This window comes from Anser brachyrhynchus, assembly GCF_964034855.1.
Source record: "Anser brachyrhynchus genome assembly, chromosome: 19".
NCBI lineage: Eukaryota > Metazoa > Chordata > Aves > Anseriformes > Anatidae > Anser > Anser brachyrhynchus.
In genome coordinates this window covers 1,303,362-1,330,502 of record NC_137712.1, presented here as the reverse complement: position 1 = coordinate 1,330,502, position 27,141 = coordinate 1,303,362, and the positions used below count along the sequence as shown (strand labels likewise).

At 38.7% G+C, this 27,141-nt stretch overlaps 1 protein-coding gene across 9 annotated transcripts in view; it reads left to right on the top strand.

Moving 5' to 3' along the window:
* The window catches only part of GAPVD1 (GTPase activating protein and VPS9 domains 1), a 32,152-nt gene extending 5,817 nt beyond the window's left edge, over window positions 1–26,335 (top strand). For 5 of the 9 annotated variants that reach the window (XM_080561871.1, XM_080561872.1, XM_080561869.1 and 2 more), the window contains 25 exons: window positions 1,472–1,683; window positions 2,094–2,937; window positions 4,170–4,256; window positions 5,283–5,417; window positions 5,539–5,728; window positions 7,971–8,131; window positions 9,042–9,171; window positions 10,019–10,144; window positions 10,981–11,154; window positions 11,460–11,600; window positions 12,183–12,317; window positions 12,893–13,012; window positions 13,566–13,643; window positions 13,768–14,141; window positions 14,669–14,756; window positions 15,348–15,428; window positions 16,081–16,203; window positions 16,658–16,787; window positions 17,189–17,298; window positions 17,652–17,811; window positions 18,282–18,469; window positions 19,839–20,052; window positions 20,640–20,712; window positions 21,479–21,676; window positions 22,419–26,335. In XM_080561871.1, coding sequence (XP_080417997.1) covers window positions 1,499–1,683; window positions 2,094–2,937; window positions 4,170–4,256; window positions 5,283–5,417; window positions 5,539–5,728; window positions 7,971–8,131; window positions 9,042–9,171; window positions 10,019–10,144; window positions 10,981–11,154; window positions 11,460–11,600; window positions 12,183–12,317; window positions 12,893–13,012; window positions 13,566–13,643; window positions 13,768–14,141; window positions 14,669–14,756; window positions 15,348–15,428; window positions 16,081–16,203; window positions 16,658–16,787; window positions 17,189–17,298; window positions 17,652–17,811; window positions 18,282–18,469; window positions 19,839–20,052; window positions 20,640–20,712; window positions 21,479–21,676; window positions 22,419–22,559 — 4,386 coding nt within the window. In that variant the 5' untranslated portion in view covers window positions 1,472–1,498 and the 3' untranslated portion in view covers window positions 22,560–26,335. Of the gene's footprint in view, window positions 1–1,471; window positions 1,684–2,093; window positions 2,938–4,169; window positions 4,257–5,282; window positions 5,418–5,538; window positions 5,729–6,628; window positions 6,710–7,970; window positions 8,132–9,041; window positions 9,172–10,018; window positions 10,145–10,980; window positions 11,155–11,459; window positions 11,601–12,182; window positions 12,318–12,892; window positions 13,013–13,565; window positions 13,644–13,767; window positions 14,142–14,668; window positions 14,757–15,347; window positions 15,429–16,080; window positions 16,204–16,657; window positions 16,788–17,188; window positions 17,299–17,651; window positions 17,812–18,281; window positions 18,470–19,838; window positions 20,053–20,639; window positions 20,713–21,478; window positions 21,677–22,418 lie in introns of all 9 variants that reach the window. The other 4 variants (XM_080561875.1, XM_080561876.1, XM_080561874.1 and 1 more) reach the window with 2 other exon arrangements.
* Window positions 26,336–27,141: the final 806 nt, after the last annotated feature.

Sequence of the window (27,141 nt, the reverse complement as noted above, 5' to 3'; positions counted from 1 at the left end):
CAAAAAAGCCAACCCCGCCAATGAATGTAAAACCTGGGCCTAATCTGTATTCTGTAATCTGTGTGTGTAGAGAGGATCATCTGCTAGCTATGAGGAGCAGTGAGCCACAGGTCTTTAAAACAGTAAAGAGAGAGAGCATTAGACTGGTGGCTGGTAAACGTTTTGTAGTTGTTCAAGCGTGGAATAAACGGTCTTGTGAAACAGGGTGCCTCTTATGAGGAGTAAATCTTTTGTTTCACTGTAGCGTGGTTTTGAAGGATCCTCCCTAAGATCCCTTGACAGCTCTGACGTCCATCCGTTACCAGGATGTCCGACAGGTAGCTGTTAGGTCTGGATCAAAGCCCTTCTCTTCCCAAATTACCTAGCATGGCTCTTAATGCTGCTGGTGAAGAAGCCTTGGAGCAGTTAATGATTAATGCTATGGAGACGTGATCTGATCTATGTGGTTCTACCCCTTCCCTTGTCAGCATTAATGCAATTGATGTTTGGTTTTTTTTTTTGTCCATGAGTTAATTTTTAGATGGATTAGCTGCTTGAACTTGCTGTGAGTGGTATGGTACTCTGTGTTTATGTAACTGTTAACTAGTAACTAGGATTTAGTATAAGCTCTGACTTCATAAGGAGAAGATGTTGAGACAGACAGTGGCTAGTGGTGACCTCTTTTTTGTCACTGGTGTATTAGGAAAACCTTTGGTTGTTTCAGGTTTTTCTCTTTTAAAAAAAAATAATAATTTTTTTTGGATCACGCCTCCCCCCCCGCCCCCCCAAATACTCTTCTGAGTGGAAATATTTGAGGAATGTTTTCTGGGTGAGTTTTACCATTGAGAAGCATCTCCAGACTTACTTCCAACTTCTGCCTTACCTAGGTAGTGGTAATCCTTCTTTTTTTTTTTAGTTAGGTAGCAGAAAAATCCAATTAATATATTGAGAGCTTGGTGCCCCTTATACCCAGGGTCTCCTTTTTAGGGGACAGCTTTTTGCTCTTTTAATGGACCAGAGATAACTACCCCCAGATACCTGCGTGGCGCTGTGTTATGCGGGCATGCTTTAGAGCAAAGAAGCAAGCACAAAACTCTTTTTCCATGTTCACCAGGCAGTAGTCAGAATTGGACTCCTCTTCCTCTCCCGAGCTCGTGGCATCGAAGCGGCAGGAATGTCTGCCCCTCTCCAAGTAGTGGCCGGTTGCTCACCCTGCCTGCTGGAGGTGCGGTGTAAGAGGGCTGTGGGTACTGTGTTGCTGGCTCAGGTGATGTGCGAGTTGAAGATGCCACTCACTGCTGTGCAAGTGTCCCTGATGTGCTGACATGTCAAGGGGTTAATGAAACTGGCTGTTAGGAAAGCTCACATTAAGGCAGGATGGCCACGGAAATATTTACTGCTAAGCTTGCAGCCTTCTTACTGCTTCATCGGGGCCAACAAAGCTAGTTCTGGAAGTGTTGGAATTCACCTTTTTTTCCCCCTTTTCTTTCAGTGAGTGCTGTGTAGTCCACTGTCAAAGATGGTGAAGCTGGATATACACACGCTGGCTCATCACCTCAAGCAGGAACGACTGTATGTGAACTCGGAAAAGCAACTGATTCAGAGGCTCAATGCGGATGTACTGAAGACAGCTGAAAAGCTGTACCGCACAGCATGGATTTCCAAGCAGCAAAGGATTAATTTGGACAGACTGATCATAACAAGGTGACTAGGAGGGGTGGTAGTGGAGAATTTGTGGGGAGAAAAAACTCTAAACTTCTGTGAATTGCAGCAAATCTATCAGATTTTTCATCCTTATTATCTCGAGTCCTTTGCTGTGCTGACTATAAAAATAGTGAAGTTTTAAAACAAATCTAAACTAGGGTGTCTGACTCACCTGAGGCTTGCCTGTTGTCTGTTTAAGCTACCCCCATTTCATATGTGTATTTGTTTTACTTCTGTTCAGAGTTTATGGGAGCAAACTGTCCTTGTCCCTGAATATGGCAATCGTTTGGGTTAACTGTATGGGAAGACTTTTTGCCTTCGTGTACCCTTGTTAACAGATTGACCCCCTGATGCCTTCTGGTAAACTTGTTTGCTTACGAGTTACACTGTTTCTGTGTTTTTCTTTAAAGTGCTGAGGCTTCTCCTGCTGAATGCTGTCAGCATGCAAAAATCCTGGAGGACACGCAGTTTGTGGATGGATACAAGCAGTTGGGATTTCAGGAGACTGCTTATGGAGAATTCCTAAACAGACTGAGAGAGAACCCTAGGCTTATTGCATCCTGTCTGGTTGCCGGAGAGAAGCTCAACCAGGACAACACGCAGGGCGTCATCCACACAGTCTTCACCTCCATTTACGGCAACTGCATCATGCAGGAGGACGAGAGCTACCTCCTCCAGGTCCTTCGCTACTTGATCGAATTTGAACTTAAGGAAAGTGACAACCCTAGGCGGCTGTTGAGACGAGGTACTTGTGCGTTCAGCATCTTATTCAAACTTTTTTCTGAAGGACTTTTTTCTGCAAAACTTTTTCTTACTGCAACTTTACACGAGCCAATCATGCAGCTTCTGGTTGAAGACGAAGACCACCTGGAAACTGATCCAAACAAATTAATTGAGAGATTCTCTCCAGTACAACAGGAAAAGTTGTTTGGAGAGAAGGGCACAGAAAAGTTCAAGCAAAGAGTTCAAGAGATGGTCGACTCCAATGAGGCCAAATTGGTGACCTTGGTGAACAAATTCATAGGCTATCTCAAACAAAACACATACTGTTTTCCACACAGCTTGCGATGGATCGTGTCACAAATGTACAAAACGCTCTCATGTGTAGACAGGCTGGAGGTCGGAGAGGTCAGAGCAATGTGCACGGATCTCCTGCTAGCATGTTTCATCTGTCCTGCGATTGTTAACCCAGAACAGTACGGGATAATTTCTGATGCTCCTATAAACGAGGTGGCAAGATTTAATCTGATGCAGGTATGACTCCTTTTAAGCTAATCTAAAAAAAAATTTGAAAGAAATGTCCTTGGCTTTTTTTTCCTCTACTGCAACAGGGTGGTACTGTGTTAAAGGTAGAGTGCTCTACCTCCAGTCTACAAGATAAATGCTAATACAGTATTTATCGTTGCTGAGAAGGCATGTTCTAAAGTTTATCTGCTTGTTTGCTTAAAATATTCACTTTAAAAATGTTACAGGGAGTATTCCTTTCTCTCTTACGAGAGCTGCAAATGTACTTAGCTTCCATTCTTCATAGTAGCTTTTATAAAGTGTAAACGTGACTGTAAGATGAATTCTGGAATGTATGTAAACTAATGCAGTGCTGTTCTTTCTAATGTTAAGTATTATGCCAGGTATTTAACAAAATAATGAAATATTTTTCTGACAAAAAAACCTCTTGTCAAGCAGTAGTGACCACTATGTAGCTGTGTAGCTGTCTACTCTTTTATTAGAGTATTCCCCAGCCCTCACGGCAAATTTTTGTCTGCGCGAATACTTGGACAATTTAATGCTAGTATATAGAGGTATAGCCTGTGGGTATTAAGTGAGACTCGTTTGGCTGAGGATATGGCCCACACAAGTAACAAAACTTTTTAAAAAATGTCTACGAAGTGGACAGTGATCCCCACAAAAATCATTCCTGTGAATTTTACTCACTACACTTTTACTGCCAGGGCCTTGCATTGGTTTTCAGGTACGTTAGCAGTCCTGTCCAGTATCGCAGCTTGCGTGTTGCAGCACAGGTTGCAGTTGTTGACTCTTTAAAACTGAGAGTAGGTTGCAGTTGGTGATTTATAACGAGTATACTCTCTGATCAAGAGTTAGACCTTTTCCTGTTTTGTTTTTCTCCCCACTTACACTTAGTAAAGTACATACAGCCTTTTAAAATCTCTAGCTTTGAGATAATCGGAATTGAGAGTTGAATCTAGGTCATGTTGTAAAAACAAACATGCTTTGTTCTTGCGAAGGAAGTATGGATACTCATGGCATACTGTGCATGCAGATTTTCTTATTAAATGCAATGACTGCTTTTTTTTTTTTAATATGCTTGCATTTTTTCTGCCCTAAAAGCAAATACAAAACTATCCAATCAACCAAAAGTATTTACAATGTTAAATTAAAATGAACGTAGAACAGAAGAGTTGCCTTAACTAATTTTTATAACAGGGTCCATCATGATGATGTTTTGCAATATTTATTCCTCATTTCAGGTCGGGAGACTTCTGCAGCAATTGGCAATGACAGGTTCTGAAGAGGGGGATCCACGTATGAAGAACAACCTTGCTAAATTTGACAAAGTAAGAGTCCAGACTTCAAAAAACCAAGACTCCTGTGTATACTTCATCCTTCTGTAGCCTCTTTTTTCTGACATTGCATAGGACTTGCTGAGCAGTTAACTTAGGATTTCCATGTACTGAAAAGCAGATTAAATCTGCACAGAGCTGGGAACAAAATCTTGAGTACTAGAATTAAGGCTCAGGGATTCTCACTTCTACTTTGACATCATACTTCTTAAAAGAAAATGCAGAAAAGAAATTAAAGCAAGTTACCTTTTAAACTGAAATGCTGAATTACTGTCTGTTTTTTACTGATGCGAAAGAAAACACTTAGATCTGCAGGCAACTTTTCTATGAAATCTAGTGTTTAAAAAGTCATTTGTTGGCACAAGGAACTTCTGTTTGTTTTTTTTTTTTTTTGCTTTTTTGTTTGCCTTTTCATGTGTTAGTATGACTCCTCCATAGCAACTAGCTTCATCAGAACAATGAAACTAATGATTTTTTATGTACAGCCATATATTAAAAACAAACAAACAAAAAAAACCCATACACTTAATTTGCTTGTGTAACTTCCAGGTTTTGGTTAATTAAAAGTGCACTTCAGTCATCATACGAAGTTACATATCTATTGTACAGGTAATGTTCAGTCAGATTAGAAAGTGATACTGTGTGTTGCTTCCTTGTTTCACTTTTAATCTGTGCTCAGCAGATCCTTCAGGAAGGGGCAGCTTATTTGCCATAAACAGTTTAATTCATATTTAAGATCTGAAACTGCTGTTCTGCAATGAAACACTTTAAAAACTGTAAGAACACTTAAGTAGCACTTTTAAATGCAGAAAAGGATTGCAGGAAGTACTAAAACTAACTGCAGACTTTCCTTACTTGCCTTTCAGTGGGTTTAATAATGCATGGTATTTTATCCTAAGATGTTAGAAGTAGGAAGCAAAACTTAATGTTATTATGTAAACTATTTAGCTCTTGTCATAACTTAGGTTCTTTTCAACCGCTGGTACATGGTCTTTCATTTCAAAACTTCTTCCCTTGCAGAGCTGCGTTGCTGCTTTCCTGGACGTAGTTATTGATGGGCGTGCAGTTGAAACTCCTCCAATGTCTTCAGTTAATCTCCTGGAGGGGCTGAGTAGAACAGTGGTTTACATGACATACAGCCAGCTAACTAGTCTGGTAATATTTTAAGTTCCTAAATAGAATTAATATAAACTTGCACCCATGTGTTTACAGATCGGATAAACAGGGCTGGTAATTCACACTGCAATTCTTACCCACTCTATTTCTAAACTTGTAGGTTGGTTTTATGCGGAATGTGATGTCAAGTGATCAACTTAAGGAAGATCGGATGGCTTTGGAAAACTTGCTAGCAAACTTGCCCCAGAACAAACCAGGGAAAAGCAGCAGCCTTGAAATGACTCCGTATAATACCCCACAGCTCTCTCCTGCAACCACTCCAGCTAACAAAAAAAATCGCTTACCAATAGGTAAGGACAGCAAACAGGCTTCCTGCATGATTTCTGATACCATGATATATTTTTTTTTTTTTACCTTTTTTTAATCATCTTCTTAGGATTATTCTTTGGCTACACCTTCAGGTCCTGCTTTTTATTCTGTAGATGATAGAGAATTTTCTTTCGCATAAATAGCCAGGTATCTTTATTACTTTCTGATGTGAGTGTCGTGAGCTTCCCCACTCTGGACTGAACTGGAGAAGAATGCTGGAGTAGTTTTTAGGTTAATGCAAGGATAGTAAAGGGAAAGTTTGAAGATGGGAAGCAGATCTAGGAGGGAAGATTGCTTAGGAAAGTGGTAAGATGGAAGCTATGACACTTAAATAGTGGGGCAAAATAAGTTTAAAATGATTGTATCATAGAAGGGAGCAAATGTGGAGGAGGAAGAAAAAGAGTAGAACTTTGAGTATGTGTTGAGAAGAGAATCTCTCTTTGGCCTCCATTATTTGTCCAATCTAGTTTCAGTAGTTAAGATACTGGAATGCAATTTTATGTTTTCTTTTCCTGTTTTTGAACAGGTTTTCTGAATCTTGAACTTTTCCATTTCAGTAATATTTTCTCTTAATATAAGAAGTGTGGTACTCTTTGTCACTGTGTATTTATGTGGATATGACCAAATGGGATATTTCTGTTCATTTGAGACATTTCGTGTTAGTTTGTAGTAGGATCAAAATACATACAGACAGATAAGCGGCACAGAAAAACAAACCCCAAAACAAACCTATCCCATGTTGTTTTAACTCTGCTGCTGAATGGTTCTGGTCTTAGGCCTATAAAGTAGTGGCACAACAAGATTTATTTTATGATACAAAATAGTTTTGTTACTCAAAGTTTTGATTTCTTTTGTTTTACTTTAATGCTTTCGAAATCCAGGACAGCAATTGGCAGCCATTACTGCCTGGGATACTTCTGCTACCAATCTTTCAGCTCATATAACTCTAGTAACCCCTTTTGGTGGGTAATGCCCTCTTTCCGTTCTTTTCTGTGAAACTTACTTATAACACAACTGTCATACTTAAGCATGCTTTTGGTTTACTTTGGCAATCAGTTCTTTTTCAGATTTTGTAATTGATTTCTATATGAAACTCATTCTTTATGTACGTGTAGTTTTTAAGAATACCGTATGTGTATTTGTGGATGATTTTAAAATCAAAATTTGGCTGTTAGTTCTGCATACTTGCCTTGTATTCCCTGGATCAAATAAAGAAATAATTGGTGTCACGTTGCCATACTTAGCAATGTTAATTCCCTGTGGGTGTTTTTCCTTCCACAGTGTCAAACATGAAAATGAGGCTACTTGAAAAGACTAATAAAGAGTCACCAAATAATCAGAATAAAACACCTGATGTTGTATTTGCGGATCTGCATTTGAGACACATACTAGAATAAATTTTCTCTACTTAAAAGTTTTTCCTCCTAAAATGCAAATTAATTAAACATCGTTTATAAGCCACAGGAACCTAGACCTTTTTTGTTGGTAACAGACTTCCTAATGTTATCAACTAATTTATTAAGGGTCTTTCTGTGATTGGAACACACGATTTTACAAAGGCAGAATCTGTTTTTCAAGAGATCTTTTTGTTTCTTTTTGGGTGCTTTTTAAACTTTGCCTATTACTAGATCAGTGGCAATCTCTTCTAAGGATAGATGTTTTTTCTAGGTTGTGTGGGCATGTATGACTACTATTTAAAGAGCGAAGAAATAGCACATGGTTCTTAAAATATTTAAAACATAAATATCTTCCTCAATTCCTTTGAATTATATGGATGGAGTAGTCTTTTTAACAAAATGAGTGCAGACATCATATTCCCACCTCCAAGTGTATATAGTTGGGGAGCTCCTCTGCAGCTACCACCACATCAAATTCACTGTTACTACTTGGTTGCATTTTTGATTACACGTCAAAACTCTGGACCCTTTAAAGTTACTGAAATTTGTGCTAATCTTTGGTGTAAAAAATTGTGCAGGCAAACAGGATGTGACATACGTTGTTTCTCTCAATTTTTATGTTATGTGCTTTTTCACAGTTCAGTACTTAATGTTAAACACTGATTCTATCTCTCAAATTCTATTAAGACTTGGCATTTTATAAATTTATTAGTATGCATGTTATTAATTTGAAACATTGCAGTTCTGTATCTCCATTGTATTGTCTTTTTTTCTCCCTAAACAAGGAACAGCTTTCTAATGTTGGTATTTCAAAACACTTTCTTAGCAACTCGTAGCAGAAGTAGATCAAATATTCTAATGGATCAGCATGGAGATCACGAAGGATCCTCGCAGGAGACTATCCCAGAAGTTCAGCCGGAAGAAGTGCTGGTGATTTCTTTAGGAACAGGTCCACAGATTACTCCAGGAATGATGTCAGAAAATGAGGTATGCAAAATCTATTACAGCTTAGATATTTTGAAAAATACAGCCTCTGTGTTCTTTAATAGCAGAACAATGAAGTTGTGGTGCTTAAATTCAGATAATACATTCAAAAAGTGATTAAAATCTTCACTTGTTTGTTTTACTGAACTTGGGTGTTTTAGCTTTCCAATTTCCACGTGTTAGAAGTTTTTTCTCCTCCCTTAGTATATCTGCAAGTTGTGAAAAACAGTATATTAACACAGGAAAAATGAGGCTGGCAGTTTTATGAAGAGGCTTTGTCATCTAACATGCTTAACAAACCGGGGCTGTTTCTTCTGAGCATGAATAAATTAATTCTATTACCTCCCTGTGTGCTTTGTCCTCTGCATCAAGTGATGTATGTGAATAACAGCACAGGAACGCTGATCCTGATGTTTTTGGCAGCTCAGACTTGAATCACACAAGCCCAGCTTCTTGTGAGGGTGGAGCTGTGGTCACGTTGCCACGAATGCCTTCAAAATATGTCACTTAGGTTAAGGCTGGTTTTCTAGCCTGTTCTTTCATCAGGCACAGAACAGCATTCTGCTTTCATCTTCACTGCTTTGCTTGATAGTTGGGATTATCTCCTTCTGCAGCCTTGTGTAACCATCAGTTTCCATATTACATCAGACTGATGGAGTAAGGAGGGAGCTGGTGGGCCTGCTATTACCAGGGTTTGCCCTATGTTCATGTCTTGGTTACCTTATATCCCCTCCAGGCTCTAACTTTGGAGATAAATGTGTTTTTTTCAAATGGAATGTTAGGAGTTTGATTATACCATTAACATCTAGAAAAAAAAGTACAAAAAGCATGTGCAAGTTTTTGTTCACTGTGTAATTATCTGGAAAGTATATTATGTTAAGAAAGTCTTGTTTATTTCCCCCCAACTCTCCAGGTCTTAAACATGCAGCTCGCAGATGGCGGACAAGGAGATGTCCCTGTTGATGAAAACAAACTCCATGGTAAACCTGATAAAACCTTGCGCTTTTCCCTCTGCAGTGATAATCTGGAAGGAATATCTGAAGGTGAAGGGTTACTTAAGTCTTGAAGAAGTTTTGTCACTTTTTTTCCCCTTATCTGTAAAAGAAACTTCTGTTAAATATAGCATGTCATCTCTGCTGTTTTAAAGACCAAGCTAAGAGCTTGTCTTTTCTGTTAGCCATTCAAAGAAAAAAGTCTGGAACTGAACTTTGACCTGCAAAGGCATAACTTAGTCTGAGTATTATGACCAAAAACAGTAAGTGTATTTAGAAGAAGAGTGTTGTTGTTTTTTTAATTAAATGCACAACTAATTATTAAAGATAATCTAACTTTCCTCTAAACTTAGAGTTCTCAGACTTTTTTTTTTCATCATGTTTTAATAAATTATTACATATCTCAGAATGGTTTCTGGACTCAGGACAACTCCTTTATATTAACCTCAGACACAACAAAGCAGAAGTTTATCTGTGGTGTCGAAGAGGTCTGTACAAATTATTTAGCGTGCTTTATTTTTTATAGCTTCTGTAACGTAGTTCTTGCTCTCTTTCTTCTCAAATAAACAATAATTTAATTAAAGAAAAAGGCTTTATTGACTTTCAGTTGAAGTATGGTAATGGTGAGATTCTAGATATCTCTGGTAATCTATTTGTAGGTTATGATAGTCAGCATGGTCCTTCGTACATGTGAAGTATAAATCATAGTGCAGATTAAGAATCTACAGAGTCGGGATCAAGAGTAGCAAAACACTTCGTTCATCAGTTCAGTATCTTGTATTGGAACAACTACTTAATTTCTCTTAATCGTTGTTGTTAATTGTGTCCTGGATTGTTAATCCTGTATATTTGGAAACTGTTATTCAAATTAGATTTATGGTAAAATGTGTTTTCACAGGTCCTTCAAATCGCTCCAACTCTGTATCATCTTTGGATTTAGAAGGAGAGTCTGTATCAGAGCTTGGTGCAGGCCCCTCTGGGAGCAATGGTGTTGAAGCTCTGCAGCTGTTAGAGCATGAACAAGGCAGGTGCTAATTCTCTGAAACAAGTGCCTGAGGTGCTGTAGATGCTAAAGCCAAAGTTCTGTGGAAAAAGGTTGAGAAATTTACTAGTTTGGGGAAAAAATAAGGAAATGTTCACCCTGTGCAATCAGTCTTGCATTTATTTCTGTGGCGTTTTTGTTTTTCCTCCTAGAAATATTTCTTGTAGTCCACAGGAAAAGAAAATTGCATGGAATTTTGAGACTTAAGTCCTTTATAGGAAACTGCTTGTAAAGTTTTGTTTGATACTTAATTTCCCTTTAAGGGAATAAGGTGGTCTACCTTGGAGTAGTCTTAAAGCAGCTGAATAGCTTTCTGTTTAACATAAATTTGTGAAACACCGGAACGGGTTGCCCAGAGAGGTTTTGGAGCCTCCAACCTTGGAGATTTTCAAAACAAGACCATGAGCAACCTGCTGTAATTGACCATGTTTCGAACAGGGGGTTTGGACTTGAATGATCTCTGGAGATCCCTTCCAACTTCAACAATTCTGTGTTAAGTTTTTTATTGGAATTGTGTAAGTTTCTTGATAATGTGTTAAATTTTATCCATTACCTTATCTGTCAGTTTGGTTGATAGGTCACCATGTGTTTTTTAAGACTCTTCTTACATCTCAGATGTACTTAAACATTGCTTTCAGGGAGCATCTCTTGAATTGTATAATGGTGCTTTACAGGCCTTACTTGTAAACACTATCTTATGTGACAGAATTAGTGTTTGTGCTTTTTTTTCCCCCCCTTTAATGTACTCTTACAGATTTTCAATTAGAAGTAATCAGAGAAGCCTTTCAAAAAATTCAGAACTTTTTATTTTTATATAGCCACAACTCAGGATAATCTTGATGACAAGCTCCGTAAGTTTGAAATCCGTGATATGATGGGGTTGACTGATGACAGAGATATATCAGAAACTGTCAGCGAAACTTGGAGTACAGATGTCTTGGGTAGTGACTTTGATCCAAATATTGATGAAGACCATTTGCAAGAAATTGCAGGTAACTCAGTTGTGCATCTGGTATGTTAAAATGTTTCATGCTTGCTTTGAAATGGTGAAGCTCCAGAACCCTTCTCCTCTCTTTCTAAATAGGTGTTTTCATTGATTAAAGTGGAGCTGCTCTGTAGGAGGATTTTGTGTGCATGACTTGTATTGTGTTTGGTTGCCCATTTTTATCTTTGTAACATTGTCTTTCATTATTAGTTTATTAAGGACACTTACAAGAGGAAAAATAAGAACACGTTGTGTTAGACTTATCTTCAGAAAGTATACATCTAGTTGTACATTTCTGCTTTACTTTTGCAGGTGCAGCTGCAGAGAACATGCTAGGCAGCTTGCTGTGTTTACCAGGTTCAGGATCTGTGTTGCTTGATCCTTGCACAGGTTCAACCATATCAGAAACCACAAGCGAGGCCTGGAGTGTGGAAGTATTACCAAGTGACTCAGGTCAGAATTATGTAGCTTGTATTTATTACTTCAGTGTGAACCAGAGGCATATAATCCAAAGCAACAGCCTCTTCCTCTGTTTCCTCAAGAAACTCTTGTTGTAAGCTTAAGTTAATATTTGTGAATACTTCTAGTATTAGAAGGATGTATTATTCCTAGGCAGAGAGAAGATAAAAAGCATTGTAAGAGACTTACTGCTACTTAATAAATTCTTAAGGGCTGAAAAAGGAGGGAAGGGAATGCAAAGCAAAATTGTTAGCTCTTTTTTATAGTGCTGTTTAGTAGTGCTATATTTGATCACGATTTACTTTGGTTGTTTTGGCTGTATACTGTTGTCTCTAAGTAATACAATACTTAAACTGATAAGAACTTGTCAAAATGCCTATGCAAATAGGGCATTGCTATCTGTGCAGAGTCCTGCCTTCTGTGCACGGAGAAAACTTGCTGAAGTGGTTCAGTTAGCTTAAAAATTAATATTCCAAATCAAGCCTCACACTCTTCTTTTTGTATGTGAATTTTAAGGGAGCCTAGCATTGAGTAATGATGCTTTTTCTCTCTTCTCTGTGTTGTCTCCCTTTGTAGAGGCCCCAGACCTAAAACAGGAAGAAAGACTGCAAGAACTGGAAAGCTGTTCTGGGCTGGGTAGCACATCTGATGACACAGATGTAAGGGAGGTCAGCTCTCGACCCAGTACACCAGGCCTCAGCGTTGTATCAGGTGTGTTTAATTGAGTCTGAAAACACACTGGTATATTAGAACATAGCATCTGCTCTGCTGCGTTTGCTTTAGTTTCATGAGAAAAAAATTATATGTAACTTTTTGTACTCATTCTGGGATTTTCAAAGCTGTAATTCTTTATTTAACTTAGAAAATTAAAAAAAAAAAGTAGCAATGCATAGAATACTGTGTGGTACAGTAGTAATGGTTAGTAGTGGAGCATTGATTTAGAGGAAACTCCTAACTTTCTTGTATTTAGTTTATTATCGTAACTTTAAGTAAATCGGCATATATGTACTTGAGTTCCTAGTTTTCCACAAAGTATTTATCAGAGTGAAATATCTTTCTAATGCACGTTTTCAAAGTGTATTCATGGGTGTGTTAAAACCATTGAATATGTAAAGCAGAAATATAAAATCTCATTTTACAATTATGGAAATTTGGAATGCTCTTAAGTGGTGCTGTCAGTTAGGACTTGATTATTGCATTGCTCACCAAACATTTTAACAGCTTCAGGATTTTACCTCCTTTTTGTCTGGAAGAGTATTTAAGGTGCTTCTTTTGTTATATGTAAGGTATTAGTGCAACATCTGAAGATATTCCTAATAAGATTGAGGATCTCAGGTCTGAATGTAGCTCTGACTTTGGGGGAAAAGATTCTGTGACAAGTCCTGACATGGATGAAACAGCCCATGGTAAGTAAGATACCAGTAAATGAGAAGTAAAAACTCTGATAACTGAGGTCTCACAACATTAGTAAAAGTGATGTGTTTATAATGGATATTGAGAATCCCCAAATTTTTACGTTGTAGTAGAAGCACAGTAGAAGCTCAGAGGATACTCCTCCTCTCCTAGTTTTTTCCCTATTTCAAAGATCTGATGGCTGAGAAGTTCAGTATTTTCCTTATTTCTAGCACTGTATTTGTTTGGCAAAGAGATACCGGTATTTTGTAGCACTAGAGCTTGATCCTTCAATCTAAGATTGCCTTTTGCTAATTCTGTTCAATTGCATTGATTGTTTTCTTGCACTTTGGAATTGGTCTGCTCCTCAAGATTTTCCCCATTTTTGTGATGCAGTTTTTTGATCATCAGGCCACATTAGACAGGAATCTTTCCGTATCAGAATATCTTTAATAATTTTTTAGAACATAAGTTCTGTGAACTGTTACTGAGGGCTGTTTTTTCAATGTCCCTTACATGCAAGTGGTTCTTTGAACAATGCTAACTTTTTTTTAACCTGTGTTTCAGGAGCTAGTCAGTTGACATCTCCTCCTTCTCAGACAGATTCTTTGCTTGCATTGTTTGACCCTCTGTCATCAAATGAGGGTAAGTGGTAAAGAATAAGCTTTGTTAATAAAAATTGCCATTCAATACTTCTATGTTAGTATCAGCTAATTTGGATGAATATTAACAGAAATGTGTGTGGCTTCTTTTATGTTTATTACCTCAGGTGTATCAGCTGTAGTAAGGCCTAAAGTACACTATGCAAGACCATCTCACCCACCACCAGATCCACCGATTTTGGAAGGAGCTATGGGAGGTAATGAGGCCCGATTGCCAAACTTTGGGTCTCACGCTTTAATTCCAACTGATCTAGAAGCATTCAAGCAGAGGCATTCTTACCCAGAAAGGCTAGTCCGCAGCAGGAGTTCAGATATAGTGTCATCAGTTCGGAGACCTATGAGTGATCCTGGGTGGAACAGACGTCCTGGTAACGAGGAGAGGGAACTTCCGATGCCAACCACCAACACTGGGACAGCCGTTCTGGTGGCTGCATCTCAGTCGTCGTCTTCATCTCCCAGTAAAGACTCCTCTAGGGGAGAGGTGAGGTTCCTGTTTATCATTTTGTGTTGTTGGTTTGTTTTTTTCCCTAGCGTGCCCACTATAACTATGCTTCTCATGCCAGAAAGCTGTTAGTAAATGTTTTTAACCAAGGAATTACAATGTATTGTGGGTACTTCTTAAAAATTGGCCAATGACTTGCAAACTAAAACTACAGGCATTCAGATTGACTTAAATCTACCTGTTTCCTCTTAAATTTACTGGATAAGCTTTACTTGACTTGGTAGGATTTCAGAAATAGTTCTGTTGTATTGTTAAAATGGAAAATGGTGCAGCTTCCTGAAAAGCAATTGATTTAAAAAAAATAAATTCTTTTCACAGCATTTGTGTTGTATTCTTGGCTGTCCTCCTCAGGAGGGGTATTTCTAACTTAACCTGCTCTGGCTTTCTGTACTCTGCCATAGTTCTGTTTTTACAGTTGATAAAGCATAACCTGTAGCTGTTGAGGAGAAATTGTCTTTACACGTGATGTGGTAATGTACTAAAATACATATTCCATCCCTCTACAGATTGAAGAGCGAAAAGACAGTGATGATGAGAAGTCTGACAGAAACAAGCCATGGTGGAGAAAACGTTTTGTGTCTGCCATGCCCAAAGGTAGGATCATGTCTGTCTGGTTTTGGTGCTTTAGTACGTGATGCCTTTTTATTTTATCTTTAGTCACTTCCATAGAATTTTTTACTGTTTCATAAGATAATCCTCAGAGCATCAATGTGTGACTATAAATAACAATATCAGTGTTTTAATATTGCTTTATTTGGTCTTCTGTTTCACAATTGACTGTCTTTACATCTTCCCCCTGGACTTAATAATGGGAAGGAGTTGCCAGAAAAGATTCTTGTCATTACAACAAATATTTGAGTTATGACTGTTGGCTAAATTAAAGTATAAATTAAAAATAAATAGAAATGGAAACCAACATGACTCCTAATAATTTCGTAGAATGTACTGGAAGGCAAAGCTGTTTTAAAAAAAAAAAAAAAAGCGCTCTGCCTGGCTCTTGGTAGTATTTTTGTTAACCGTAGAACTTACTGCATATGCTGATAATACAGTTTAGCTCCAACTCACAGATAGGCTTTTGATGATGTTTATTTGGTGACAAATTTCCTCGTTAGCCATTTTCTTAAAGTTTCTTCAGTCTGGATTTTATCTCAGCGTAGTCCCTGATAAGCTACCTTGCATTTTCAGCTCCAATTCCATTTAGAAAGAAAGAAAAACAGGAAAAAGACAAAGATGACATGGTGCCTGACAGATACTCAACACTTCAAGGTATGTGAATAATATCATCATAGAAATTTTTGCTTGTAACATGCCCTTTAAAATTCCAGAGTGCCCATTAGGTGTCCAATACCAGAAAGAAATGCACTATTATAGTTAATGTTCACAACCCACTTTCTGAATAAGAAAGTGGATAAAGACTTGTTTCCTTGAAGACTGATTTTTAAATTGTCATGATGCTTCTGTCAATAGTACTGGAACCTTGGCTCGAATCTTTTTTTTTTTTTTTCTCTCCATTAAAAAGCTTGCGTCCTTATCATAGCTGAGCTGTAAGGCTAGCTGCAGACGCATTCCTGTGATAATTTCTTCAGTGCTAAATTTAAACATAATTTGGACCTGGGTGTTGAGTTTTCTATTTTCCTAGTCATTTCTAGAAGTCTTCAAATAGACAAGAACTGTTTGTGTATACAGTATAAATATGCCAAGGATTTGGCTTTATTTGCTCGCTTTCATTACACTTTATTTTTTTTCCTACTTTTGCTTCAGACCTCATAAATGTATTTGAATTGTGGTTTTATGCAACACAAGCAGCTATTTGTTTTGGCTAAGGCAGAGTCCAGATGCATGAGTCTAAATTTTTGTATTTAGCTTTCAGTTGTCACAATATAAGGTTAACTCCTTTTGTTTTTAATGGTCTTTTCAGATGATCCCAGCCCAAGGCTCAGTGCACAGGCGCAAGCTGCAGAAGATATTCTGGATAAATACAGGAATGCAATTAAGCGAACCAGTCCTAGTGAAGGAGCTTTAGTAAACTATGACAGTGGAGGTGAGAACCTGGCTTTTATAGTCATCACTGACATAGTTTTTCCTCCTTAAAGATAAAAAGCACTTCAGTGTTCTAGACAAACGTTAGTGCTAACACCTGAACAATGTGAGCTTTAAAACAGGAACATTTTCTCATATAACCTGTAGAGTAGTTTGTTTGAGAATTAAATTAGTATTCCCAAGGGCAGCTCTTCCATGTTGCCATTGAGGTGGCTGTTTAAAAAAAGCAAACTGGCAAGAGATGTGCTATTAACAAATGGATACTGAAGAAGTATATTGTCTTTGAAAACTGTTGCAATTTCTTCTTAGTAACTTGCAGATTGCGTATTTTTCAATATAGGTCTTCCACTTATTCAGAACAAGTTATTTTATTTGCTGTCTTTGTTTCTCCTAGAGTATTAGTCTAGGTTCTTCTTCAGACTCCTTCACTCATGTGTAACTTTTTATTTTCATAGAGACTACAGGGGATGGTGAGAGCGTGCATGACTCTCCACGTGATGAGGCTTTGCAAAACATGTCTGCAGATGATCTACCAGACTCTGCAAGTCAAGTAGCCCAGCCACAAAGTTCTGCTTTCTCCTATAGGTAAACACATCTGCGAGTTTAATCGTAACCACAAAGCAGAAGTAAAAGCTGAAGCCATGTTATTGATTCCCACAAATATCAGTGTGGATAATGGTGTCTTCCTTAATTGTAAATTTCTATGTGCTTTTAGTTTTGAGCATCTCAGACTGTTCTATTTCCACCGAGGTAGTGAGGGATGTTGTAATTTGAGAGGAGAGAGCAATTCATTGGAAAAATTCATGTGAAACTGGTCTAGGTGGTATATCAAAAGAACTGATACTCGAAAGTCTTGACAACATGGGTGTATTAAAATTATGTTAAATAACATTTAGTAAGTTTAAAATAAAACAACAGAAACAAAAAACAGACTGCTTAATGAAGAAGCTGTGTTTGCATTTAAGAAAATGCTTTTCCTCTTTAAGGGATGCAAAGAAGAAATTGAGGTTGGCTCTTTGTTCAGCAGATTCTGTTGCCTTTCCAATGTTGACACATTCAACAAGGAATGGTCTACCAGATCACACAGACCCTGAAGGTAAATTTTCTTTATGCATTCAAATGTTTTGTACTGTATTCATCTCCTCTTTTCTGCAGTCTAATGATGCCTGTACTGCAGGTTATAGGTTTACTTGCAGACAGGTCAATCTGTCTTCTTGTCTGGTCCTCTTCACATTTCAGAATAATTCTAAATAGTAAGTAAGGTAGTGATATGAAAACTTACCCCTTGATATCTGGGAAGCTCAGAAATACTTAATTTAACACTCATTGTGTCATGTACAGAAGTTTTGGTTTAAACTGCTGCATACGTCTCCCATATTCAAGACTGTTGTTCCATTTTCATTATGCCTACATCCTTTTCCTTAATAATTTTTCTTTTTTCTTTATTAGATAATGAAATAGTGTGCTTCTTGAAAGTTCAGCTAGCTGAAGCTATTAACCTTCAAGACAAGAACTTGATGGCCCAGCTGCAAGAAACAATGCGATGTGTAAGCCGCTTTGATAACAGGACCTGTCGAAAGCTGCTGGCCTCTATTGCAGAGGACTATAGGTTTGTTCTGTGTCTCATTATTAGTGGGTTTATGAATTCATATACTTACTCACTAACAGATTGGAAAGATCCATTTTGATTTAAATTGTACTTTACCAAATCAGGTATTATATTTCTGCTTTCCCACAAAGTGATGACATTGTCTCCTGTTTCTGGGAATGGCTTAAAGTTTGGACCTTAAGTCAGTTCAGGTATAAATAAACTTGAATTAAATCAGTTTGTGGCTAATGTTCAGCTCTTAACACACAAAAGAGGCAGTTTAGAATTTGCTTTAGTCTTGCAGTCTGGAGTGCTGCAAGGGCAGTGAATTCAGGCAGAGAAGTCTGTGTAAGACTGAATTTCCTAATTCAGGTGTTATCTTTGTTTTAAAAACAGCAGGTTGAAGATTATTCTTGCACTACAGCTTAACAGTTTATAAAGCTATTATTTTCTATCTTCTCTGTGAATCTAATGTAGAACACTTCTTTTAGGAAAAGAGCTCCATATATCGCTTATTTAACTCGGTGTCGCCAAGGTCTACAAACAACACAAGCACACTTGGAAAGGCTGTTGCAAAGAGTTTTGCGAGATAAAGAAGTGGCCAACAGATACTTCACTACAGTATGTGTGAGGTTACTGCTCGAGAGCAAAGAAAAGAAAATAAGGGAGTTTATTCAAGGTAAGATTAATGCAGACTGTGGATTGTTTATATTACTTCACTCGGTATTTACGTACTGTCTTGGGTTAATATTTTAAAGTATAACTCCTGGTCTGAGGAGCGGATTCCTAAAACAGTCTTCATTTCAGCTAGTGAATTAATGGCTCAAATGTACAGATTACTGTGATTTAACATTGTCTTGTGTCAGCTAAGCTGTGGTAACTGTCTGTGTTTTTCATGGGCTAGAATGAAAGTAATTTCACCTCACCTGGCCTTAAAAGTGATGCTAAGTCATATTATCTAGCATCTGCTCCAAGCATGAACACTGTTAAGCAATTAAGATTGACTGACTAATTATGAAATGATAAATTAAGTTGCAGCATTTAGTCATCAGCACAGATCCTGTGGTTGTATCTTAGAAGATGTGGAGAAGAGTAGTAATTTGAATCAGATGAATCAAAGATACAAAAATGTCATAGCATAAGGAATATAGGCACAGGAAGACAACTCCCAAAACAGGGCCTCTTAGAACAAACTATTTCTGTTATATATGCACATACCTGACTTAATGAAGCACATAAGAAATTTGGAGTCAGTTCTTGCTCCTGGAGCAGATAGTGCTGTATATTAAATCTGTCTGAATAGGCTGGTATTAGTATAAGAATTTATATCTACTGGGATTAAATTCTGGTAACAAGATTCAGTGACCCAGAAAAGGAGTTAAGCCCTTTCATTGGACAGAAAGAAGGCAGCTATTTCTGGATGATCTAAAAGAGAAATTGGCAACTGTGGCATTTAGGCTGCTGGCAGATGTGAGTGGCAGTTGTCTTCTGATCCAGAATGCTATAAATATGATGCTGATGAATGGCCAGTGATTTGGTCACGCTGCATTAACTTGGCTGCATCACTCGTTCTGTATTTTGTAGATAAATGTGAATGTTGCAACTATGCATACTTAATAAAGGTAGGGGTAGAAAATAGTACACACAGGTTTTCTTGATTTTATTTATTTTTCCCTCTCCCTGACAACTTTGTGTGCACTCATTCCAACCAGTTCTGGTGATTGTTCTGCGTTATCTCTGTGGGTGGCTAGAAAGAAAGTACAAGAATTGGTACTGCAGAGGAAGTGATTGATACATTATCAAGTATTTTAACCGTATGCTTTGCTAAATATGGTCTATATGCTTTTCCTTTAATTCCTTTGCTTAATTCAGGTGTTCTTGCCTGAATTTCCCTGACCAGGGTGTGGGCAAAACAGAGCTCCAGTGTTGCCTAGCGAGAAGTCTGAAATGTATTCTGAGCTCTTCTTTCCAGAAAAATATCTAGGAAATGTTTTTGTTTGTTTGTTTTTTAAACTTTAACTGAATGTGCTTTTTTTACTTTTTATCAGATTTCCAGAAACTTACAGCAGCAGATGATAAAACAGCCCAAGTTGAAGATTTTCTTCAGTTCTTATATGGGGCGATGGCTCAGGATGCCATATGGCAGAATGCCAGTGAAGAACAGCTTCAGGATGCACAATTAGCTATAGAGCGCAGTGTGATGAATCGTATTTTCAAACTTGCGTTCTACCCTAATCAGGATGGAGATATTTTGCGTGACCAGTAAGTTACTGCAATTTGAAGTACCTGGTTTCTTTTTTGCAGTTGGTGCAGAAGGAAGCGCTGTGGTCTTCATGTGACAAACTTGATTGTCGTAAGGCCATCATGCCATATAAACTTGTTTCCTTTTAGAACATTTTGTACAAAACCAAAGAAGTACTTTAGCATCACGTGCAAAAGTTTGTGTTTGCAGCAAACAGCTAGAATGAAATAAAATTTTAAGTATAATGACTTGAGATACAGACTTTCAGCTCTGCAGGTGTGTATGCTGAGAATAATTGAAATCTGCTTCAGGACTTGCTCTTTCCATTTTCTGTTTTAGTACAGCACTCTCCATGCATTTAGGTGTTTTGCTACTTCTTAGAACATGTTTTTTGAATGCTTTACTGGCTGCATAGTTGAACTTGATTGTATGGCAAAATCCTGCGTGTCACTTACTGACCTAATGTCCATTAGCTGGGACCACCGTGATATACATTTCTGAAGATCTTCTTTACAGTATACCAAACCTGAAACTACTGGGAAACCCCAGGGGGCTACTGGCTGGCTGCTGCTTACCTCTTACTCTTATTTTTTCTGTTTGTTTTTAGGGTCCTTCATGAACATATACAAAGGCTATCTAAAGTAGTGACTGCAAACCACAAAGCACTTCAGATACCTGAGGTAACAACTTCTCCTTTCCTTTGCTTTGTGCGTTGAGGTTCTTGGGTTTTGATTGTGTTTATGATGAGGGGAGGATTGTTTTGCTTTACATCTAGAAACATTGTTTTTCTGTCTGTGCCAGCTGTAATACCCTGCACGAAAAACACTGCGCCAATACTAAGATGCAGTAACTTTCTGATAGTTTCCTTCAAAAGACAAGACTTCAACCCTTTATATTTCTAATGTGATTCATAGGCTATAGCTGTGGTTTGCAGTTATCAAGTTAGCTTTCAGAACTAGCCATCATTAACAGAACCGTGACACATCTCTGAATTTGCACAGCATTTTCAATTTTCTCATGGTTAATAAGGTAACTAAAAGCAGGTTGGTAGGCTTAAGAAGTCTGCGAGAGGCTGAATGTTTGCAGCCTTCCTAGTTCAGTGCTTGAGCTGTGTGACTCCAAACAGTGAGCATTCATAAAGCTGCTTATAGGGAAGACAGAGACGTACAGCTCTACCTTCTTTCAAAATAGTGTACTGGAGAAGTCAGTAATAAGTACAGGCTAATCATGTTAATTGCACATACAGCATTGTCTCCTTGTACTTTTTCATTATAACACAGCAGGAAGCGACCTTTTTTCTGAGTGTAATGCAACCATCTTGACCTAGAGCTTCCTGCTAGTCTGGAGCCTTGCTCCCGCCTGCAAGTCTGTGGTACCTCAGATCCTTTGTGGTGCACATTAGTAGCTTGGACAAATGAGAACAGGCAATGTGTTTCTTTTTCCTAGGTATATCTCCGGGAGGCACCGTGGCCATCTGCACAGTCTGAAATCCGCACAATAAGCGCTTACAAAACCCCCCGAGACAAAGTACAGTGTATCCTGCGAATGTGTTCAACAATCATGAACCTGCTTAGTTTGGCAAATGAAGATTCAGTACCTGGGGCAGATGATTTTGTTCCTGTTCTGGTCTTTGTTCTCATAAAGGTGAGTTCTTCTGCAAAGATCACAAACTTCAATTAATTCTTTTAATAAGCAAGCACACATTAGGAAGAAAAATAATTCATTTGGGTAACTGGGAGCATGCTAAACTTAAACAAGCAAACAAACAAAAAAACTAATTCAGCATGTTTAAATAGAAACATCAGAAATGTGATCACAGTTACGGTTTTTGAATCCAAGCAAACTTCGCTAGTTGGAACCAAGGAAATTGGGACCAGGCATTGTTGGAGTGATGGTGATGGTTCTTTTTTGTAGTTGTTGTTTTGGGTGGTGGGTTTTTTTTTGTGTGTCCATCAGCCTCTGTTATCTGTGCATGCTTAATGTTGTCCTCTTCGACATCCAAGATTCACATTAGTACTGACTTGCATTTTTTTGAAGCATGAGGGTTTGGAGAATGGTCTGTGATGTATAAAATTCTAAAATAATAGGCTATTCCATGTGTTAAAATCTGTGATGGCTTTTATAGATTCTGCCTGTGTTGTTCTTTCTCTTGGCCTGTTAGTTGTTTTTCCTTGTTGGAAAAATGCTCCTTTCACCAAGTCAGATGTCTTCTGAGGATGTGAAAAGGGGGTGGTCTGGATAAGCAGTCACTATCCTACAGATGTATTGCATAATCATGTACATATTTGTGAGATCACTGCAGAAATAGAATTGTACTACTATGTATCTTACAATTCTCTACAGTTAGCTTTGCAAACAAACTATCTTTTTCTTCTTTAACCCTCAGGCAAATCCACCTTGCTTGCTGTCCACTGTTCAGTACATTAGTAGTTTCTATGCCAACTGTTTATCTGGAGAAGAATCTTACTGGTGGATGCAGTTCACAGCAGCAGTTGAATTCATTAAGACTATTGATGATCGCAAGTAACTCAAACAGCACATACACGGGCAGACTGTTAGCAGAAGAGTCTATAAGAATGTACAACAGCTGCAAAAGCTAAGAAGAAACTTTCCTTGTATATAATATTGTACAGAATTGCGGCATTTTAAAACACACCTTTACTAACCAAATTAATTTAACAGGTTTTCCTCTTCTCTTTTGGTTGCGTTTTTCTCCCCTGTAGATACTGGCACTGTAAAAGGGACCACAGTTTTCAGGTATTTTGGAATCTCAAAATATGCAGAAAAGTCTCCATGTTTTTTTTCATCACCCCTTTTCCTGAATTCTTACTCACGTGAATAATTCACTTCATTTCTAATGGAATACTGAAACAAGAAGAATCAGGGCAACCACTTAGTATACTTTCTAGCTTAATACACCTTTTATTAATAAAACACCAGCCACACTGCAAGTTTGTAGTAGGTGACATTAGTTACCAATTGTATTTCACCTAAATTTAAAATCTGAGAGGACAATGTAAATATTATATAACTATATTTAATGCATTGCAATTATCTTTGGACTCATTATCCTTTAAATAAACAAGCAAAAGCCTCTCTGACCTCTAACAGGTTGTTAAGTACTGTGTTTTGGTAAATGAAAGGACTTTCTCAAAAGGAGAGATCTCAAGATTAAAAAAGGACAAACTAAACTATTTATTAAAATGTAATTACTGAAATTTCTGAAACTGGAATTTATAATAGACAGGGCTTAATTGATAGCTAAACGCTTTTTGGCTAGGGCATTAGGGTGTTATAAAGGTTTGAATATATAGAGGAGAGGGACTGTAAGTTACAATAGATAAGTCTAATATAAAAAGGAGTAATAATACCTTACTGTAATATTTTTTTCTGAAATATTGTGTATACTGTACAAACCCCAAACAGAGATCCTTAACAAAACCTTGGGCTGTAATATATATTTTGATTAGTGACATTAAATACATATGCCAGGGGTTTCAGTGAATGTTTTTACTAAATGTTCTTCATGTTGTCTGCTATGCAGCAGTGCAAGTTTTACTGTTCATATAAAATATTTTAAAATATAACACTGTTCTTTATGAAACATATCATGACATCAGGTCAGGGTGTTTTATAGATTTCTCACCCCACCTTTCCCTTAAACTGCTAATTATGAATTCAAAGACGTTTTTATGCACAACACCCCATAAATTTTTCATGAATGAAATGGTCTGAGTGATGGCCAGTGGTTGTCACCTGTATATAAGCAATTGCTGTTCTTTTTTAGTTAGAATTACACTGAAAAAGGACAGTGAGCATTTAACTTTTTCATGTCAGTATTATTCCTTGCTCTTCCTGGAGTGTTCAGTGCACTTCTGACAGAGGGATGTGTTAAGACTTGGTGTCTGTGACTGGTAAAGGAAACAAAATCTTTCTCACATTCTTTACAAAATATGTTCTTTTTTGTTGTTGTCGTTTTGCTTTTTTTGTTGGGTTTTGTGTGTGTGTTTGTGTGTGTGCATTTTGATGATTAAAACCTGTAAGGAACTAGTACTTAAAATCACTTGGTTAACTGAAATTAGAACAATTTATGTAAAGTATCAAGTGCTTGATTTGGCTGTGCTGCTTGTCAAGGCATAATTAAAGAAACTTATTTTCTAGGGCTCTATATGTAATTCAGTATAGCATTTTTGCCAAGGTAATCACAGGTGAAAGAGTGGAATGGTAACTTTTTTTTTTAATAGTCTTTCTCCTTTATTAGAGACTTGATTGTGTGGAGGAGCAACACTCAATAGAAATGGAATTCTTCTGATCTGCCTTACTGTGGGAACTCAGTGTGTGTACCACTGCAACATTCTGTTTATTTAGCCTTGACGGGTTTTTGGTGCTGAACATGTAACTTAATATTGCAAGCACAGCCCTGACCGATAACACACAGCAGTGAAGCACAAATATGCCCTCGAAAAAGATATGGCCAGATCATATCTAAAAGCAATATAAATTTATTTATATTGAAGTGTCCTATAATACGTAATTATTACTTGAATATCTGAGATGTTAAGACCAATGTATGAAAATTCTTTTAGTCCTGAAGTTTGGGTTTTAGTTGAGGATAATATTTGATCCTTAAATCAGTCTTGTTCTAAATCTTACTAGTTTAAAAGATGGCACAACGACACCTAAGCTGGTGATGACCCTGTGCATTGCGTCCCATTTGCAAGCTTTTGGCGAACAGAGTCTGATCAGCATCACCTGGTCTTTCAGATTTGCTTTCCTTCACGGAAGTGGCAAGAACCATTTTCTTCATTATTTTTATTAATTTGCTTTTCTGTGTAGAAAAATGATTAGAAGAACTGGAGTAATTTTTTAAAAACATTTTTAAACCAGTAAGTGTTTCGGTGAGCCCCAGATTAGCTGAGAGTATTCATTGCAAGATGGTCCTTTGCCTTTTTTTTTTACCTGCTCTTGAAAGTCCGTTATATAGTATTACTAGGTGTAGTTAGAGAATTAGGCTTTCCAAAGAATTAAAAACCTTGTAATGTCATCTTAATATTTTCCCCTGGTGTCCCATAACATTTTGTTTTAAAATGATAAATTACGTGTATAGGAAGTGATGTTGTTAGATTTTGGTGTGCAATAGTAAATGTGAAAAGAGTGCATAAAGGACCAAAAGTAACAGAACTGTTGCCAAAAGGTGCCAGCCAACCATGTACACCTGTTTCTGTAAACTTGGTGCTTTCTGTTAAAATTACGTCAACCACTGAAGAATGAATGGAACACCCTGAGGGAAAGGGGTTGGGGGGAGGTCATTAGCAGTAAGTAGATTGCATTCATGGACTTGGGGTTTGGTCATTGACTTCAGCACTGGGTGTTAGCGTGTCTGGAGAAACTGCCAAATTGAACAATGGCCTGACTATGCCTGTTAATTTTTGCAAAGGTGGTGTTTTCCTTTTTTGCGGGGTAGCGGAGTGAAAGAAAAGGGCTGGTTCTTTCATCCCCAGGAGATTCCTTTTTTGCTCCTAACTCTAAAGGAGTTTTCTCTTTAAGGCTTTTTTTAGATCCTCTTTAAGGAGAATTGGAATGTGTATGACCTATTAATCATTTAGGTTTAAAGGTTTTTGTTTTAAAGACCTTATATTACCAAATGCTGAATGTAACTGCCATAAATTTCAGGAAAAAAAGCCACTATCGCAATCCCCTTTCCTGTAGGTGGGTTTCTGTTGAGCACAGTGTTGGTTTGTATCACTCGCAAACATCGGTGTTCTGTAAGCAAAATTCCAGCAGAAGTTTGAGAACTCACCGCCGCGTTAGAGCCGAGTGGCGTGTAGGGGAAGGCTGGTGGGCCGGAGAAGGAGCAGCAGGAGAAGGCAGACCTGTTTAGCCGCAAAGCTTCAAGCAAGTGAAGCATGTGTGTGTGAAATCGAGTGTAACGTATGTGGCCGTGCTGCTGTACCCACTGCGCAGCCTGGGGCTGGCAGCATGACGGGAGAGCTGGAGCAGCAGGCAAACGGCGGACAAGGAGGGGGAAGGATGCTCTGATTCGGGTAACAGCTGGTAACCTGGTTGAGCCTGTACTACTTGAGAATTAATCTCTGCTGCGTTAGTAATGTGTGTTCTGTACCTTTTAATTGTGCTTTACCTCTATTTAAAAGCTTTGTACTGCCTCTCCTCTTTGAGACTGGTAAAGCCTTTATAAATCTAAATTAATGAGCTTGCACAATCTTGTACACAGGAAACCCATCTTGTCTCTAACATGGTTATTAATGTACTATTCTGTAAAAAACCGATTAAAAGGAGAGCAGTTTACCTGACTAGGCTTCCTCTTTCTGCATCGCTCCCCGGAGCAGCGGCAGTGCCGCAGGTACCGTCCCACGGGGACCGGGCGGCACCGGGGAGGCGCCGCTCTCCTCCCGCTTCAGCCGGCCTTTCCCTTCGCTTCCTCGGGCACCCGGCGGGGCCCTGCGGAAGGGCTCCGCTGCGGGAGGGCCGGGGCTCCCTGCCCCTGCCTGCCCCGGCGGTACCGGGCCGCTCCCCGGGCCCCCGCCGCCGCCACCCCCCGGCCCCCGCCGCCGGCCCTCGCCCGCCCCCTGGCGGCCGCGCGGGGCGCCTGCAGCGCCGGGCCCCGCTCCCGCTCCCGGTCCCGGTCCCGGTCCCGTCCCCCCCCGCCCCGGGGCGCCGAGCAGCGGGGCCGGTTCCGCCGCCCGGCCGCGGCCGCCCTCCGCTGGGTCCCCGCAGCGTTATTGACCTTGATTCTCTCTCATTTGCATCCGGCATTTTTCATCCTCTGGAATATGGCGTTTGGGGACCTTTCCATCATTAAGTGGATTTACAGCAATTTCCTTATGTGTTTTCTCCAAGGGATTCTGTTATGAGAGGCACATTAAATCTCCATTAATACCTCATTATCCGACTGATAAGATTACCATGATAATGAGGCAGAAATTCTAATTGTTTCACTTCTTATTGTGCCTTTCATTAAATCATATACCTGGAAGTTGCCAGCGCAGAGGGGAGCTCCGGGCCCTGGGAGGGGAGCCCGTCCCCATGTGCCGGTCGCGTCCCGCGGCCCTCGAGGGGTGCTGGTGCCGCGGGGGGGCCGTGGCCTTTCC